Source organism: Hemicordylus capensis, chromosome 7 (genome assembly GCF_027244095.1).
Source record: "Hemicordylus capensis ecotype Gifberg chromosome 7, rHemCap1.1.pri, whole genome shotgun sequence".
Taxonomy (NCBI): domain Eukaryota; kingdom Metazoa; phylum Chordata; class Lepidosauria; order Squamata; family Cordylidae; genus Hemicordylus; species Hemicordylus capensis.
Window position 1 is genome coordinate 19,537,178 of NC_069663.1, and position 19,743 is coordinate 19,556,920.

A 19,743-nucleotide genomic window follows, 5' to 3' on the forward strand; every position below is an offset into this window, starting at 1 on the left:
TAATCTAATAATACAACCTTGTTGGTGAAGTGTGCTACTCTTTATTTTGGGTCTGCCTTAATTACATGCCTTTGCTGGTCTAGGACAGCTCAGCCCTTCTAGGGAGGGTTTTGCCACTCCCCACCCCCTCCAGGAATCTTATGTGGAAAGAGTGATTTGTCCCACATTAAAATAAAGTGGATGGTGGCAGCCTACTGTGAATCTCTTGCAGTCAAGGATTTATAGGAACACAGGAAGCTGCCTTATACCAAGTCAGACCATTGGTCCATCTGTGTATTGTCTACACAGACTGGCAGCGGCTTCTCCAAGGTTGCAGGCAGGCGTCTTCCTACCTGGAGATGCCAGGGAAGGAACTTGGAACCTTCTGCATGCAAGCATACAGGTGCTTTGCCCAGAGTGGCCGCATCCCCTAAGGGGAATACCTTACTGTGCTTACCCTGGTGAACTCCCCCCTCCTCTTCTGGCTCTGGTAGGAGCTGTGATGGTAGGACTGTTTTGTGGGGTGAGAGTTATTTTGAGTCACTTAGTCTGTATTTATGAATCTCACTCTTGGAATTTTCATACATTGTGTTGTAAACATAATTGCTACTTATTCTACTTCTGGTTCATTGATGGCAATAAATTAACTACTGCTACCAATAGGCCAGGCTATATTATGGTGTTATTCCTAGGACCATATAAAAGCTTTTTGTCATACTTATTAGCAATTAGTCCTGCCCCAACTGCAGTGCCTTTGCTCTTGCTCCATTCTCAAAAGCTAGTTATGACAGCAAATAGCTGACCATCAAATATATATAGGTAATAAATAGTTCTGATCATGGAATTGCAACATGTCGTGTTTGCCTTACCTACATTCTGAATGTGAATAGACCAACCGATGGGCATGAGTACAGTTAGGGAGGCCTAAATATATTGCTACCTGCCAGTATTCGGACCAATACTGCATAGCTGTCAGGTGGTAGGAGTCATTTCAGTGAGTATTACCAAATGAACACCAATCTCTGCAATATGTCTTCAAGACAACATACCCCCAGTATTTTTCTCTGGTACTTATAGTCTACATGTTGAAGGTCTTCCTGTTATACAATAGATTCTAGATCTGCAAGGGCACCAAGAGCTGCAGCCAGCCTTCCAAATGGTTCTGTAACAACGCACAGAACTCCCCACATCCACACGCCACTTTTGCCTGTGACATTACCTGCACCCGACGAGGATATTCCTGGCTTAGCACAATAGTTATATCGTAGACCTCCAATGTCACCACCTTGGTGTAGGAGACCTTAGTGTTGCCTCGGTAGTTGTTCTGCACATTGACAGTGAAAGGCTTGAGGGTTGGGTCCTTGGAGCACAGTCCAGCAAGCTGATAGATGCAGGTGCCCATGAAATCATATTTCTTCCCATCAAAAGTGGTGTAATGAGGGTCGCCAGATGCTGTGCAGGTAGCTTTGCTGATGGGATAACAACCCTGGACTCCATCAACCACAGCACACCTCTCATTGTCTTTACAGCCAGCCTTCTTGCACACCACCATGCCCAGGGTAGGATCACACTTGCAGTGAGAGCCACAGAAATTGTCGGCCCAGAATTCCTCCTCAGGCTTGTAGTAGAAGCCGTTGTAGGTGCAGCCACAACTTCCTATAGGCACGCACTTGTCAACACTGAGGACAAAGCCATCATTGCACTGGCAGGTTTCCACGCATGGCTCTTTGCAGGTGGATGGAGCGGTGCGATCCGAGCAGCTAGCCGGGCAGGCATTTCCACAGGCCTCGTAGTGGCTGTTTTCAGGGCATGGCAAGGCTAAAAGTGGGAGAGGATAGAAGAGCAGCAGACATTTAACAACTGATAAAATGGTAAAACCTCAGTTTGGTAAGCACTCATGCTAGTATTGTAGAAAAACTGGGATTTTGGGATTTTATGGTTATGTTCCAAACAACATTGGAAAGGCACCCCAAAAATCTTATTTTTGAAGTATTATCCTAAGGGATCCAGAAAGAACCCTGTAAAAAACTCCTAAGGGCAGGGCAAGCAGGATGACCACCCTAGGGCCCACTCTTTTAATCCCCATTATAATCAATTGGAAGTGGGCCCCATACTGGTTAATTTGCCCCAGGTTTCACACCCTGCCAGGGCTCTCTAAGGACAGTCCTGCCAAAAGGATCCAGCAAGCTGTTTATGGGGGTGCTAGGGGAGGTGATGAGACAGCTTGGTGTGTTTGTCTCTGTTCCTGACACAGCAATTCTAAACGACAAGCTGATTCATACCAAACAGTGAGGGAGAATAGACAATACATTTCCTAAAGACCTAGAGTCAATTTTCCCCTTTGCACATCCATCAAGGCTTAATGGTCCCCGGAACCTAGACTGGAAGTCTAAATCCGGATCTTGGTTTGCCAGTTTCCCTACTCTTGATTGGATCAAACCTCCTCTTTAGTTTTAAAAATGTCAATCTTAAGAAATATGGGACTCAAATTTCACACTCAAATATGTGAAATATCCACAATTGCTAAGTAAATGGAGTCGATAATACTGTATTATTATGAAAGCAACATCATTATTTAAAAATAATAATAAGGCCAATAAGGCCTTATTAACTGACCAGTTAGGCCAATGGAAAGCTGGTGAAATCAGCAGCCCTAATCAATTTCCTGAATGTGTTCATGTGATTGATTAGACTGCTGCAATGTTTTGTATTTGGAGAGCTGGTCTTGTGGTAGCAAACATGACTTGTCCCCTTAGCTAAGCAGGGTCTACCCTGGTTGCATCAGAATGGGACACAATATGTATGAGCACTGTAAGAGATTCCCCTTAGGGGATAGAGCCACTCTGGGAACAGCAGAAGGTTTCAAGTTCCCTTCCTGGATTCTCCAAGATAGGGCTGAGAGAGACTCCTGTTTGCCAGCTTGGAGAAGCCGCTGCCAATCTGTGCAGATAATACTGAGCTAGATGGACCAATGGTCTGACTCGGTATATGGCAGCTTCTTATGTTCCTTAGATCCTTCCAATTCAGTTCGAAATTCACTTTGCAATGTCCAAGCATTGCAAACTCAGCCTCAAGCAAAGTTTGTCTTAAGCAAACTCAGCCACTGGGCATAGAAGAGGAGCACTCACCACAGCCAGAAGGTGTCCTCCAGTCATGTATGGTGGCACCTGCTTTCCTGCAAGTTTTGGCATAGGCTTCCAGTGCCTGGCAGAGCATATTCTTGGCACCACCATTCAGGCACACATCATAAATGCAACTATCAAAGAAGTCATCTGGGTTCACTTTGGAGTGACACTCTCCGAAGGGCCCTTCGGAAATTTTGTTGATCACTCCACAGAATTTTTCATTTCCATAGAGCTGTTTGTGGCTTTCACTGCATGTTGGACAATGCCCTTTGCACTCATCCCAGCAGAAGGGATCTCGGTCTTTGACTTTCCAGCTGCTGGCCCAGCTTACAATAGAGGTTGCCTTGGTGCCATTTAGAAAGGTCATGTCATCTCCAGGGTTTTGATTGAAATTCCCAGCTAGGCCACAGATGGCTCCATAGTAGCTGCTAGAGAGAGTGACGACCAGGTACCAGTTCCAGTCGTATGACACTTGGAGGCCAAAATCTGTTTGCAGGAGAGCACTGGAACCGCTCTGGTAAAGTTTGAGCTTACCATCTTCTAGAGTCAACGGTAGGCTGGCACTTACATCATTTATCTACAAGCAGAAGGGAGGAAAACCCAACTCAGTATTTTTATTCTTTACTACAAGTCATGCTAGTTGAAGATGATGTGAAATATGGTCCACAAACCCATGTGTCAAGAAAATTGGAAAAGGGAGGGAAAGAAAAACAGAGGGGAAGAGTGAGTGGAGGAGAGAGAAAGAGAGAAAAAGAATGGTGGGGAAGAGAGAGAAAAGGAAGTCCGAGGGACGGGTCTGAGCTTGTCAGTGGTCTGAGGGGAACAAGCGGCCATGGCAGTGCCTATTGACAGCAAAGAAGGGTCTAGTCAACCAATGCTGCTGTTTGGGGCTACCGAGACCATTGGCGGAGGGAGGCAAGGAGGCAAGGGATGGGCCTGGGCCTGTCAGTAGCCAGAGGGGAAAGAGTGGCTATGGTGGTGCCGGCAGCGAGGAAGGACTCAGTCAACCTCTGCTGCTCCTGCTCCTGTGGAGAGGAGCAGGCGCAGGGTTTGGATGAGGGTGGGGAGGTCTCTGGGGATATGGGGCTGCAGCTTGGCCAATAGGCGCCAGCAACGCTGCAGCCGCGACCAAGAGGGGTGAGGGGGATGGAGTAAAGGGATGGAGGAGTGACCAAGAGGGTTGAGGGGGATGGAAGCAACTGGATTGAGTGAAGGAGCGGGAGTGAAGGTAGAGAGATCTCTGAGGTGAGGGGGGCTGTGGCAGGGGGTGAGGGGAGCAATCAAGTACTAGCGCACAGATGCTCTGCGCTAGTATATTCTATATACTAAGCTAGTATATTCTAATCCAGAAGATCTTCCTTCAGTCTGAAATGCTATGCAGAGACTCTTTTAGGAAGTGAATGCACTGGGCTCATACTAAGAGGCACCCTCTATAATGGGTAGTGTTAGCCCTGGCCTCCTGGGAGATGTATCCTAAATGTTTTGCATGGTGCCCAAGATATCTGCTGTTCTCACCTGCCACTGACCTTGTCTAGAGTATGTAGAAGGTGGTGAGTGGGGTGTACACTGGGCTGGAATGTTAAAACTTTAATTCTAGCCAATTACAGGTCGAGTATCCCTTATCTGGACACCCAAAATTTGGAATGCTCCAAAATCCGGACACCACACCGTAACAACAACAACAAAAAGCCTCAGCTCACTTTAAAAATTCAGCCAAGCCGCCTTCCCTAGGGCCAGGGCCGTCCTGCTGCCGCCTCCCTCAGGGCCAGGCCAGGCCATCCCGCCGCTGTCTGCCCACCCCCACCTCCACCGCCACCCTCCTCTGCTCGCCTCTTCAGCCGTCCACGTCTTTGCCACCACCATTATTGCTCGCTGCTGGAATTTGTGTGCTCTCGTGAGAGTTCCGCCTGTACCTGATACTGTAAATAGAAGACTCCAAAATCTGGAAAAGTCCGAAATCCAGAACACTGCTGGTCCCAAGCAGTCCGGATAAGGGGTACTCGACCTGTAGTGTTTATATCCAGCCCAATTAACCCTATTTTCCACCAAGAGTCAACTCACTTTTGTGCCTGCTACCCGCATGTTCAGTCAAAAATATATTCAAATGCAAAATGAACTTATATAGGACCGCAGGATAAAGAAGGGCTTTTGAACACATGACATTGCATTATGGTCATTAACTTGCGTATTTGCAGATAGATGGAAATCTGAATTCCCTGGGGGTGACGTGCAATTAAACTCCCATTCTCCCTGATATATTTGTTCTAAAATATTTGTCCCACTTGTTAACCCAATAGCAATCTTTCAAAGTATAACCATATATCAAAACTCTATTACACTCAGTGAAGCTCACATTTCCCCTTTTGGCCACTGACATACCCTGATCCTCCCATTTTCCTGCTTGTAGATGGAGATCTTGTATCCGTAGACATAGATATGGGTCTGAGCTATGTAAGACACGGCTTGGCTTCCCCTGTTGTCATTCTTCGCATCTATAGTGAAAGGCACCAGTGTAGGATCATTTCCGCAGTATTTGGCAAAGGTATAAGTACAGGTGCCCTGGAAATCAAATTTCCAACTATCGAATGTGTGGTAGTGGGGGTCTCCCCAGCCATTAGCGCTCCCATGGTAGTCAGGGACACATTTTGCTTGTTCATTCTCAATCTTGCATGTTTCCTTTTCTCGGCATGTCACTGTTTTACAAGGGTCTGAAAAGAAAGAGGGAACACAAGTGAATATTTGATGCCATTGAAAGTGAAGTTGTACAAGAGTGGAGGTTGGGAATAGCCTGTGAGATGGGAGGGAAACGGAACCTCTACAGTACTTTCTACTCCCATTTTATTTAATTATTTGTTTATGGACTTACCAGGTGCATTGTCCACAAAAGGTGCTAGAGCTATGTACAGTCTTTGAGAATCCTCATTTGTTTAGCAGGATTGTGACACAGACAGACAAACATTACTGTGGTCATAAGAACATAAGAACAGCCTTGCTGGATCAGGCCCAAGGCCCATCTAGTCCAGCACCCTGTTTCGCACAGTGGCCCACCAGATGCCACTGGGAGCCACAGGCAGGAGTTGAGGGTGTGCCCTCTCTCCTGCCATTACTCCCCTGCAACTGGTACTCAGAGGCATCCTGCCTTTGAGGCTGGAGGTGGCCCACAGCCCTCCGACTGGTAGCCATTGATAGACCTCTCCTCCATGTTCCAACTACTCCACAACCCACAAGCCACTGGGTACTCAGTTTATATTTTAGGAATTTTTGATGTGTTTAGACTCTTAGGTGTATAATGAATCATCATAGGGATTCATTATGAGGAAAGGTTATTAGACACCAAAGAGCCTAAACACTAGAATATAAACTGAGTAGTACCCCACTGCCTTGCAGGTGGGAGTGGGGTGTAGTTGGCACATGGCAGTTGACAGTTGGCACTGTCAAAAAGACAGTCAAAATGAATAGGAGAAATGAAGGTCTGTAATGAATCCTCATAGGGATTCATTGAGGAAAAGTTATTAGACACCAAAGAATACAAGCTGTGTGGTGTCTGTGGATTACAGGCCTGGCAGGGGAAAACCAGAGAAAGCTGGCTGTGAGTCAGGGCAGGAAATAGAAACATGGCTGTGGAGGAGCCACTGTGATAGAAAGGTGACAACTTCCTTTGCCAGAGGAAGTTAGAAGCAGTACAGGTGACCTTATGCTCTTGACCACACATACATTTTAGAATAAGATCCTTAGGTTTATAGCTTTTGTAAAGTAAAGTTGTGCCCTCGAGTTGGTGTCGACTCCTGGTGAGTCGACCACAGAGCCCTGTGGTTTTCTTTGGTATAGTACAGGAGGGGTTTACCATTGCCATCTCTCGTGCAGTATGAGATGATGCGCATCTTCCTATATTGCTGCTGCCCGATATAGGTATTTACCATAGTCTGGGAAACACACCAGTGGGGATTCGAACTGGCAAACTCTTGATCCCGAGGCAGGTTACTTCCCCAATGCGCCATTAGGTGGCTTTATAGCTTTTGAGCCTCTTTATATTCATCTGGACAAAAATTTGACTGAGTTTTATACTCTGCGAGATGCAATGAATCTCAGTTGTTACCTTTATTAATGCAACCCATGACTCCATCCTGGATCTTGCATTTCTCGTCAGCAGTACAACTGTGAGCCTCACAGGTGAGCCCCTGGAGTGGGATGCAGGTGCAGCGTTCCTGGCACTCATTCATCAGAACCTTCTCATTGGGCTAGAGGGAGATTGGAAAACAATAGTATAAAGCAATAGAATTATGCCAGATATCAAGTCTCCATTATCAGCAATGAGAGAAAGGACCCCCGCCCCCACGCAGAGATGTAAAGGGACTAGAAATAAAAGCACACACTTTGTACCTGTCTTTGAAGAAATATTAGATGAGTTATACAGTAAATAAATCCTCTCCAGATCCCATAATGCCTACATGATTCCCCAACCACATTCACTTCCTATCTCATTTCAAGGAAACCCACGAACTGATCAGGAGACAGCCCGCATACAAATACTTCGTAAGTGAGAGCCAGTTCATTCAATGTACTGCCAAGGTAAAGTCTGGACTACATTTAGCTGCTTGTCTCTGTCACATTTCATAGAGAATGAGGCTGTTCACATGAGCAGCCCTCTAGCCAGTCTTGGGCAACCCTAAGGGCTCCTCATGTGAAGCGTCAGGACTGAGGCCATTCCTGCCTCCTCAATCCTGGGAATTTACCTTGGACTTTCCCCTGGGTTAGAGGGTGCAAGTGCACCCTTTTACTCAGGTATGGGGGTCATGTGAATGCTCGGGCTGCACGCAGCCCTAGCATACACAGAGCTGGGCGCCTAGATTATCCAACTCACAGGGGAATCCCTCAATGCACCGTGTTCATCATATGGTGCATTGCGGGATATCTGGAGGCCAGAACACATTTTCCCTGCTTCCAGAACACTGCAGCTCACAGCAGCCCCAGGCATGTGAATACGCAGGCTGTGCAGCTATGATCGCTGCTGGATCATCAGGGGGAAGGTAGGTGCTCTCCTGCCTCCCTCCTGCCCCCCTCCCAGCCCAGCAGAAGGTCGTGTGAATGACCTTATTATATTAAGAGACCATTCACACAATCGAAAATTATTCTACTTTGGTTTGGGAGCTGGATGTGCTCCCAATTTTTGGTTGTGTAGAAGCAAGGTAGTTCAGAAACTTGGATAGAAGTGATTGTGTGGAAGCAAGGTAGGAGCTTCCTTGCTATTGCTTCCTACCCAGGTTTTCTTCCTACCTTGCTTCCACACAACACACACAGCTCCCAAACTCGGATAGAACACAGTTTTTGATTGTGTGAATGACCTCTTTGACTTTATCTAGGACATGTGGCAGAGATAAACATCAAGACATTTCAAGGTAAGAATTTTTGATTGTTTTTTAATGACTCCTGAGAAAAATTATGGAGGTGATTCAAGAGTGTGTGATATTTGACTGTAAAGAGAGTATGTAACTGATCCAGGTTTAGAGACGAAGAAGAAGAAATAAAATGAATGTGGTACCAATGGAACCAGGAGGGTGAGAGAAAAGGTTTCAGAAGCCCAGCTACCTTGAAGTAGCGTCCATTCATGAAGCACCCACAATCTCCTGCAGTAACGCAGCCATGGCCATCAAAGAAGAAACCATCATCACACTGGCAGCCCTCAGCACAGATTGCTGGGCATGTTCCAGGGTCTGTGATCTTGGCACAGGTGGTGGAGCAAACGTCGGCACAGATGTCATAGTGACTGTTGGTCGGACAACTCAGAGCTGAATTAGAAGAAGTCAGTTAGATGAAATAACTTCATAATAACTTCACAAGCTAGGCTTTTAAGAAGGTTTTAATTACAATTTTAGTAAGCAGGAGCAAGGACTGGCAAGTGGCAGTGGGCAGGTTAGGCAGGTAGGCGGGCGTGCAAGATGGGAGATGGGCACCCGTGAAGTGGTTGGCAAGGGAGGGAGAGAGGCGGTAGGCTCACGCAGAGGTGAGACGGCCTGTATTCCAAGGACAACTTGGAATATTGGTAGCTCTGCCCCTGGGATAGCCCTCCTTCCCCCAACTGCCACTGCAAGGACTCTGACGGGAGCAAAGACACAGATACAGCCTTTTGGAAAGCTGACACCATCCAGCTTCCCAGAAGCTGAAGTGGCCTCTCCCTCAACTACCACCACAAGGGCCATTTTGTTCTGGCAGAAAGTGGCGGCGGGTGGGGTGGGGAGACGAGACAAATGCAGTCTGGGAGTTGCCACCATCCAGCTTCCCATGTTTCAGCTTCCCATGTTCCCCCCTTCCCTCAATGGCCACCACACAACTGCCTGAAGGACCATCTTGCTCTGGTAAGACAGACACATCCTGTCAGATGACCTGATTTAAGAGCACAGGCTAAAAAGATCTAGATCTTGAAAAGTCTTTTTTTTTGGCAGTGTGGTAGGGTTTTTTGTGTTTTTTTAAGGGAATCTTAGGGCTTAATACTTTAATGTTTTGGGAGAGTCTCCTGAAAAGTAATTACTGAATCCCTTCAGGACAGGGACCTGCCTTCTCTTTTTGTGCAAAGTGTTGTGCCCGTGGGTGGTACTATGTAATGATATATATTATAATAATGAACAATAAGACCAAAATCCATCCACCGGCTGAAGCTGTGCTTTAGCAAAGCCCTCCCAAAGGAGAATGCTCCAAATCCCTCACAGTGGCAGAAGAGGGGGAGGGGAAACTTGGCAGTTGGTGGCAGTTGGTCTGAAAAATGGCAGCTCTTTTGTGAGAGAAAAAAGGGTTACAGGCTGACCCACCAACCTATTTCTATGACTCAAAGGGGGAAAGGATATATTAGCAAAGCAACACGACTGGCAGTTGTGATGAAGTAGGGAAAAATAACAAATATAGATATAAGCAGAGAAAAGAAAGCGAGAGGGCACAAAATCCCTGCTAATTTTGTCCCTCCTGACTGGGCAAAGAGGCACCTTTTAAAGTGGTGATTCTCTTATATTTAGCCAAGGGAGAGCAACTGAGCCTATCAAATCTCAGCACTGCGTCTTTGCAGTGGTTGTTAGTGGTGCATACTTTATGTATCTTTTTTGGTTGTGAGTCCGTTTGGAACAGGGAACCATCTTATTTATTGTTTATTTTTCTATGTCAAACACTTTGAGAGCTTTTGTTGATAGATATTCTTAGAAATTCTTAATAATATATTATTAATAATAACAGAACTATTAATAATAACATATTACAAAGAAATATTAGAAATCTGAGGAAAGAATTAGGCACTGGCTATTCAATAACACTAGACAGGTGACAAAGTCTAGGGAGCAGCAATTTTTTAAATTTTTTTTAATTGATTTCTTGTTAACAATTTCAGCTTCCCTTTCTATAGGAATATTCAAGCAAAGACCCATCAAAGACCCAAGCAAAGACCCATCAAAGACCCATCAATCAATCAAGCAAAGACCCATCAAGCAAAGACCCATCAAGCAAAGACCCATCAAAATATCTTATTAAAATTATATCAAAACAGCAGAAATTTTGGGTTAAAAAATCACCTCAGCTATTGCCCTTTAAGATATTATACGACAAATATGAATATGATATTACTGTAAACTACCTAGACTACCTAGTGAGTTTGGGGCAGTTTATAAAAATGTTAAAGAAATAAATAAAATAAATAAATACCTACCAATTATACCAGTTGGACAATTATTAGTAATTAGAAACAAGTTTTTCTTTATTTGATTATTACAATAAATGAATATGCACTATTAGCATATTCTATTATTATAATAGTATTAGCATACTATTAGAAAACTATTAGAATACTATTAGAATATTGTTGGTAAAATTATTTGTATAATGTGCAGATTTGGCTGACTAGCTATAGACAATCCAAATTTGGTCTGGCTTCTTGGTCTGACATCTTGTCATCCAGGCACAAATTGAGCTCTCAGAATACCTGTCCCTCTATACCTGCTGGCCTTTTTGCCTATTCCCAGCTCACTGACTACCACTTCAGGTTCATTTTAGGTGCCTTTGCTTTTTGAATTTAACAACCTTGTGGGGGTTTTTCAGGGGATCAAAGAGACTGTTACAGAACATGAATAAGTAGTACATCACTGAGGTGTAGAGGGCCCGAGCCATCAAAGATGGAAACATGGACTGTTAATTGTGCCTTGAAATAATAGAAAGTCACTCCAAGTTGCTGATCCCATTTCACTTTTCAAACTATAGACATGGCAGTGCTGAGTCCACCAGTACTTACGGCAGAAGGACTGAGTTCTCCATGGATCAAGATAGACCTCGGCATCTTGACAGGCAGACACGTAGCTCTCAATACTCTGGCACAAGACATCGCTGTCCCCATTGGCCAAGCACACATCATAGATGCAGTTGTTGAAATACACTTCAGGGTCCACTGTGACTTGACAGTCTCCGAAGGGTCCATCTTCCAAAAGGAGGACCCCACAGTAGTTGTCCTGTTTGAAAATGGCTTTCTTTCTCTCCTCACAGATTGGGCATTTGTTCCCAGGGCATCCATCTGAGCAGGATCCATCTGCTCCAGGGACTGCAACTTTCCAAGCAGTGCCAAAGGCAGTCACATCTGTGACTGGCTTGCCATCTGGAAGCAGGAATTCATCATCATTCTGGTCATTGTAGTTCCCACACACGCCACCCATCTGGCCCTGATAATTGCCTGGGACAGTGACTTTCACTTGGTAAACCTGGTCATAGCTCACAATGAGACCAAAGTCAGTTTGGATCAGGAATTTCATGCCCTGCTGATAGGCTTTGAGCTGCCCTCCAGCAAGGGTGACGGGGAGGAGATGGAATGTATTGTCCACCTGTAGGAAGCAGAACATTTCCCTGTTGAGGAGGATTATTTGGCAAAGAAGAGCTGGTCTTGAATCACATGAAGGAGTAATTTTTTTATCCCTTTGTCCCCATACTGGTCCAATTATAACACTATTCCTCACAGATACTTTGCTCCAGTTATTCTAGCATTAATGAAAGATACTTTGCCCCCACCTAGCCGGGGTGGGGAGGTGTGAACTAACTAGGTCCAGCTCCGGGTTCGTGGGGGCCCCTGAATGCCAAGGGCTCTCCTCTTCCTCTGGATGTGTGTGTGTAGCTTTTATGTGGAAGAATGTGAGCCGTGACAGAAGCTCCTCCTATCATTCTCTGAGAAGGAAGAACTGTCACCACCACCATATTGATAAGGAAGGTGGGGGGTAGAGGAGACAGAGGTGCTCTTACCCCCGACCTTGGGGCCATGGTCTGAGGCCCCCAAGGTACAGGGGGCCTCCAAATGACCAAGGGGGGCCCTGCTGAAGCCACCTGGCCCAGCCCCTCTGTGCCAAACCTCCACCTCCCCATAATTTCAGCTGCCATATGCCCCAAGCAGGCCTCCCTCCCTCCCTCCCTTATTTATTTATTTATTTATTTATTTATTTATTTATTTATTTAATCAATTTCTATACCACCCTTCAAAAAATGGCTCAGGGTGGTTTATGAGCCAAGCAGGCCTCTCCCTCCCACGGTGGCGGTGGATGGAGTGACTGCTGGGCCTATCTGGCCCAGCAGCTCTTGATAAGTACGAGGCACTTCAATGCGCCTGCGTAGTTGAAATAGATTGTTGCAAGCCTGTGTTATTAAGTAAAATGGGGGGGCGGGGCAGATCTGTTGTCTAAATTGGGTATATCTGGACAATATTTTACTCAGTGTTAATGATACAGCTGCAAGCTGTTGTAATCTAGAGAAAGGTAAGCATATCTATATGCAAACTTGTGAATATGAAAAGTTAAAATGTAAGTTGGAAATTAGAATGCACAATTGAATTGTGCTGAGCAAACGGAAGTAAAATTATTTCTGCTTATTAATAGAATGAAGGTCTCAATATTATGCAGATATGGAAGAAATATTTGTGTCCTGAAAGTAATCTTAGAAATAAACATGGGTAGAATGTCATTAAGGTAATTTCACTAATCATTCTAACAATATTATTTTTCATATATTTCTTTTTCATATAATTTTTCAGATATTTATTACCAAAATGTCAAATGTTGTAATATTGTCTTAGTGATGAAATGAGGAAAAAAATTGGTTGTTCCCTCTCCAAATTTTCTGGTTTGTTTTCTGGTACTTTATATCTCTAGTATTGGTGCACAGTGATTTCCTTGGATGAAGTTGATGGAGATAGATAGATAGATAGATAGATAGATAGATAGATAGATAGATAGATAGATACTTACTCTGCACTGAAAGTGTGAGAGCAATGTCAATCTTTTGCAATTCTTAAGCATGCCACCCCCATTCACATATTCAGCCGAGGGCAGCAATGCCATGTTCAATTGCAGACAGGCCAGCTTACATTATGATTGTTCCCCTCTTGAAAAGAAGGGGAAGAATAATGCAAACATAATCAAGCACTCATGAAGTATGCCTTATCCACATTGGAGGCTATACTTTGATGGAATGGAGAGCTTGTGAGGACAGTCTTTCCCCTATGCTCTTACATTACTGCCTCCAGGAGAAAGTGAGAACCAGGGTAATGATTCTATGAATAAAGAAATGCCGAAAGATTGCTGCCAATTTGTGGCATGGACTCACCTTCACTTGCCCCTCCTTGTCCTGCAGAAATGTGAGTGTCATGCCATAGACGTGGACAGAGACCATCTTGGGAACGGAGACCTTCCTGTCTCGCCAGGCTCCATTCTCCACATTAACAGTAAAGGGTATCAGGTTCTTGTTGCCTGTGCTGCTCTTAGCCAGGGTGTATGTGCAGGTGCCATGGAAATCAAAGGGAAGTCCATCGAATGAGAGATAGTGAGTGCCGCCAGAAACAGAGCATGTGGCGCTGCCGATGGGGTAGCATTTCTGAATGCCATCGGACAACTTGCACTCCTCATTGGGGCCACAGGTGAATGCTTCACACTGCACAGCCCCACCACCCTGACATACACAGCGCTCCTGACATGTTGGGTGGAAAGCCTCTCCAGCCAAGTAGTAGCGGTCCTGATGGTAGCAGCCACATTGGGACATGGGGACACACTGATCCCCACTCTGCACAAAGTTCTCATCACACACACAGGTTTCCTGGCACTTTGCTGTGCAAGGGACCGGAATATAGATGCTGGCACAGCTCCGGACACAGTCTGTAGCACAGAGCTCATAGTGGCTGTTTTGACCACAGGGAAGACCTGTCAATTTGAAACAATGAAGGGAGAAAACATAAGTGGGAAGAAAAAGCAGGATGGCATGCTTAAAAAGTTTATAAGAATGGCACAGGCAATTCAAAGGCTGCTTCCATGATAAGAGCCAATCCGTATTCTCCTCCCATCTGGCGCCACATCCTATTAAATATGTGCCTATGGGCTTTGCTGATAGCCTGCCTTTTTTCTAATCTATACTCCCACTCTATTTACAGTGCAAAACTCTTTCCTCCATGACACCTGTTCACCCTACAGCTGTCTGTCTGGCTTGGGGGCAATGTGCTGTCCACCCAGGTGTCTTCAAAACAGGTGATCAGGTTGGAATAAAGGACTTCTATGGATGGCATGCACAGATGCCTCTTCTACTAAAAATGAATCAATTCATAATAATACCTTCCTTATGTTCTCTCTGTCCCTGAAAAATGGCTCAGGATATTTGTACTTACTGCAAAAAGTGTCAGATCTCCAGGCTTGGAGGGTTGCCTCAGCTGCCTGGCAGGCTGCTGCATAGCTGGCAATAACCTGGCAGATCACAGTCTGCTGGCCTTTGAAGAAGCAGTAATCGTACACACAGTCTTGGAAGTATCCCTCTGGATCAACTTTGCTGTGACACTCTCTGAAAGGGCCATTCTTGTTGAGGATAAGCCCGCACTCCTTGCCGAGATCCCGTTGGCTTTTCTCAAGGTCCGATAGGCCAGGGCACCCTCCCTTGTCAACTTCTGTGCAGCCTAGAACATCCCGCAGTTTCCAGCTCTGGCCAAAGGCTGTTGGATTTGGAGCCAAACGGCCATCTCTCATGGTCATGTCATCTTCTTTCTTGCCATTGAAGTTCCCACCAAGACCACAAAGGGCCCCAGCATAAGCATTGGGTACCTTCATGGTCATTCGACTTTGCCAGTCAAAGGTGACAATCAGGAAGAAGTTTGTCTGGACCACTGCCTCTTGCCCCCTCTTATAAATGGAAATTTCGTTGTTTCTGGTCTTATATGGCAGGTTGATCAGGAGGCCATTAACCTAGAATCCATTTGATAAGGGAGAAATGGGAATTTCAATAACTATTTGGTAATGCCTGATATATTCACAGCCTTGAGGTCAAGAGGAAAACACATCATCATATTGAAAATTTCCAGCTCATAGTTTCTATTATGCTTTAAACAGAAGTTGCCTCAAAGACTGCAAAGAGCCCCAGTGTACGCATTGGGTACATTCATGGGGATTCGACTTTGGCAATCAAAGGTGACAGTCAGGAAGAAGTCCATCTGGACCACTGCCTCTTGCTCCCTCTTATAAATGGAAATTTTGCTGTTTCTTGTATGGCATCCAATTTTGTATGGCATCATCATTTTGAAAAAATTGAACTCATAGTTTCTATTATGATTTAAATGCTTTTTTAAATGTTCAGAGAATATTTTGTTAATTTTTTCCTGGCAAATAGTTTATTAACAAAAAATCTCAAATTATCTTTCATAATCCTAATAACTGTCTTAGTTGTATTTATCATTCTCCAGATACATCAGAGTAAAAACTATCTATTCCAGAGTAAGAAAGGAATACAATAGTCCTTTAAAATGTCACTAATCTGAAACAAATAACTTGTATCATAACTGTTGTGATCAACATGATTTATTTGAAAAAGGGACATGGGACAAAGCAAAAAACATTTTTAGTGGAAATGACCGGGGAGGGGGACTCCAATGCACAAACATCTTAATTGTTAGAATAACTTTCACCGCAGTACTGAAAAATGTTCTGTGTTAATAGTCAAGATGTTTGTAAGGGTTTGATCAAGTCAGTTTGTGAACCTCTCCCCTCTAAGCCAATTCATCAGCATGGGGAGAAGAGAAGTACTGAGATGAAGCTGAGGGCAACGGGCTGAGATTAAACTGAATTAGAAGTTAATTTTGGACATTAACCAACTAACCAAATGTCAATACAACCTACAATGTAATACAGTGCAGAGAGTGATAAGTTTGTGCCTCAGAGTTATACATTTGTGTGTAGGCAATTTATGACCTTTTGTTTGGAAGCGAACCATCACATTGTCTCACACCTCCCTGCCCAAGGAACAACAGTAAAGAAAACTCAAGACACAATTAACTTTTAGGGGGACATCACAGCCAGCAAACCGCTCTGCTACTTCTGCCATCTCCTCTATTCACATGTTTCAAATTTCCATGTTTTAAATGCTAAGCTTGGCCATGTTGCAGGACAGGTGTCAGACATTCCAATCATTTGATGGGCATTTCAATAGATACTGATTAAAGACTGCCTGGATGGAAAATGAATGAAAGTTAGCATAACTGAATGAAGTCATCACAGATAGAAGAACAAACAACATCTCATAAACTCACCATGACTTTTCCAGGGTGTTCTCTGCTAATCACAATTGCTGTACCATAAACGTTGATCTCCACAACCCGGGTGAAGGACACAGACTGGCTGCCTCGATGGTCATTTTGGACAAGCACCAGGAAATTCTCCAGGATGTCTCTCTTCTCACACAGCCCACTGAACTGATACACACAGGTGCCCATGAAATCAAACTTCTGCCCATCCAAGCTAATGTAGTGGGGGTCTCCTGATGCGGAGCAATGGCCATAACCAGTAGGGTAGCAGTTCTGGATACCATCCTGCACCTTGCATTCTTCCCAGTCCTTGCAGCTTGCTGTTTGGCAGGCCACTTGTCTTGTTTTTTGGTTGCAGATACATTTTTTGGTGCATGTGTCATCTCCCCAGAACTGCTCACCAGGGGAGAAGAGTTTCCCCTCAAAGACACACCCACAGGACGTCTCGGGAATGCACCTCCCAGCATTCAGCACAAAGCCCTCATTGCACTGGCAGGTCTCCACACAAGGCCATGAGGAACAGTTTCTGGGAGCAGCTTGGTCATTGCAGGTGGCAGGACATGGAGATCCACAGGCCTTATACTGGCTGTTCTCAGGGCAGGGTAGAGCTGTCAAAGAGACCAGAGAGTCAGCGGTACCAGACTTAAATGACATGGGGAGTCTATGTGAAGCTATATTTTGCCTGTGTTGGACCAAGGATCTCTGAGTTTTATTTTTAATTTTCATTTAACATAAATATTTATATACCACCTACTACCAAAGTCTCTAGGCAGTAAACAACTGCCTAGAGTTTACATGTTTTGAGCTTGAAACAAAATGCGGATTTGCATGCGGATACGCAAAAGGCGGATATGCAAAACATTTTGTAGAAACAACGGTTGAAGCGGTTGTTTCGATGAAATAAAACTCAAAACATTTTGAGTGTTTCAGCCATAGGGAACAATGGATACACTCATACACCCCATTGTTACCCATGGGTAGTTCCGAGGGACCCCAAAGTGGGTTGTGTGGTAGGGCATGATGGGTGCTACCTACCACTCAACCCACAAAGGTAATAGGCAGGATTTTAAACAAAATTTTAATCTTTCCCCCAAACCCCTATAGGATCCTCTGGGGGTTTGGGGGAAAGGTTAAACATTTGTTTAAAATTGCCCACTCCCCCCCCCCCTTTTTTTTTTTTTTGGTATCCTGAGGTATCCTCTTCAAGAGAGGGACATTATAAAGGCTCTCTCTGCCTTCCAGTCCCTTTGAATATATTTTGAAACTCCTTCCTTGAATATATTTTGAAACTCCCCTGCCTCTCTCCTCCCTCCCCCCAACCAATGACAGCATAGTTGTCCATGACAACACTTGATTTGTATTATAACAAGCCAACCAAGATGCAAGGAGATCATAAGCCAATCGGAAGCCAGTGCCAGGAAACCAAACAGCAATGGGAAAACAGGCCTCCAAAATGGTGCTCAAAATGTCCACGTCTCGAATAGAGATGGGGTTGTTTTGTTCAGAGCTTGAAACAGGTCCTTTATTTAGAGGGCATTTTGCTTCAAGCTTGAAACACTTGAAACTGCCTGTTTCAAGTCAAAATGTTCCAACATTGCAATGTTTTGCACATCCCTACAAGTTAGTAGTCTTTCCCCCATATTGCTGAAACTCAGGACTGAGGCTGAAAGTGATTTGCTTAAGACCACTAATTGCATTTATGGCTGAGGTAGGATCTCATCGGGGGCTTCTCAGCTCAAACTCAGTTAATAGTCAGCCTCACAAGGTTGTTGTTAGAAGAAAGAGGATAACATTACAAAATTTTGCAAACTAAAGGTTTTATGGAAATTAGTAATGAAGAGCCTAGTAATCATGTAAAGAAGTTCTGGAATCACTTTAACAGTGTAATTTTATGCATGTCTTTTGCTGTGTCGATTATTTTAACTTGTTTTTCTTTATTTTCGACTACAATTATATCTGGTGTATTGTGTGGCAGATGTTTGTCTGTTTGTAGTTGGAAGTCCCATAATATTTTTACATCTTCATTTTCTTCAACTTTTTCAATTTTATGGTCCCACTAATTTTTGGCTACAGGTAGCTTGTATTTTTTGCAGATGTTCCAGTGTATCATCCCTGCTACTTTGTCATGCCTTTGTTTGTAGTCAGTCTGTGCGATCTTTTTACAAAAGTTGTTTATTATTATTATTATTTCTTGTTTACACAGTCAGACAGGTGTTATTGACTGGTTTGTTTTATCCAGACATCGAGTCCTTCCCAAGGACCTGGGATGCCAGAATTTTATTGTCAATGGTTATAGATATCGTCGCAGAATATAGGCTGTTCCCAGTAAAGCTGCTTTTTGTAATTGGCTGATGGTGATTTCTGTGGCCCCTATGGTGTTGAGGTGCTCTTCAAGGTCTTTTGGAACTGCACCCAGGGCGCCAATGACCACTGGGATTATTTTGGTCTTCTTCTGCCACAGCCTTTCAATTTCAATTTGTAGATCTTTGTATTTGGTGATTTTTTCTATTTATTTTTCTTCTATTCTGCTATCCCCTGGTATTGCTATGTCGATTATTTTGACTTGTTTTTCTTTCTTCTCGACTACAGTGATATCTGGTGTATTGTGTGGCAGATGTTTGTCTGTTTGTAGTCGGAAGTCCCATAATATTTTTACATCTTCATTTTTTATTATTATTATTATTATTATTATTATTATTATTATTATTAACTTCCAAGGGTCTATCAGGATTGCAGCCTTAATCATTTATCTGCAGTCATGTGGTCTTGCTATTTTCTCAGTAATACTGCTGTGATTTCATTTTAAATTCCAGATCGACAGAATTGCAAAAGATGAAGTACCCTGACTATGCATATACCTATATCACCTGGACCTAAATATCCAATATCGCCTGGACCTAAAGGCCTTTGGAGGCACCCCCCCCTGCTGCAAGTTAAGCATCATCCCCCTACACACACACACAACACACACGACAAATGCTGTATTTTTAACACTTGAGTTCTTGAAGGCACAAACAGCAACTGAACTCATAAGAATGTAAGAATATAAAATGGGAATATTGATGCAAAGAAGCAGGAGAGCTG

The 19,743-nt window shown here is 44.1% G+C and overlaps 1 protein-coding gene and 1 long non-coding RNA gene across 2 annotated transcripts in view; one reads left to right on the plus strand and one right to left on the minus strand.

Moving 5' to 3' along the window:
• Positions 1-19,743, minus strand: part of LOC128332816 (IgGFc-binding protein-like) — a 78,604-nt gene that overhangs the window by 11,349 nt on the left and 47,512 nt on the right. The window contains exons 25-34 of the mRNA XM_053267577.1: positions 17,061-17,267; positions 16,666-16,892; positions 14,761-15,328; positions 13,713-14,302; positions 11,368-12,100; positions 8,691-8,890; positions 7,201-7,342; positions 5,484-5,812; positions 3,108-3,681; positions 1,199-1,797 (exon numbers count right to left, since the gene is read on the minus strand). Coding sequence (XP_053123552.1) covers positions 1,199-1,797; positions 3,108-3,681; positions 5,484-5,812; positions 7,201-7,342; positions 8,691-8,890; positions 11,368-12,100; positions 13,713-14,302; positions 14,761-15,328; positions 16,666-16,892; positions 17,061-17,267 — 4,169 coding nt within the window. The remainder of the gene's footprint in view (positions 1-1,198; positions 1,798-3,107; positions 3,682-5,483; positions 5,813-7,200; positions 7,343-8,690; positions 8,891-11,367; positions 12,101-13,712; positions 14,303-14,760; positions 15,329-16,665; positions 16,893-17,060; positions 17,268-19,743) is intronic.
• LOC128332735 (uncharacterized) lies at positions 9,466-10,794 on the plus strand. The gene is made up of 2 exons (XR_008310748.1): positions 9,466-9,978; positions 10,489-10,794. It is a non-coding gene; the product is annotated as an uncharacterized LOC128332735 (long non-coding RNA).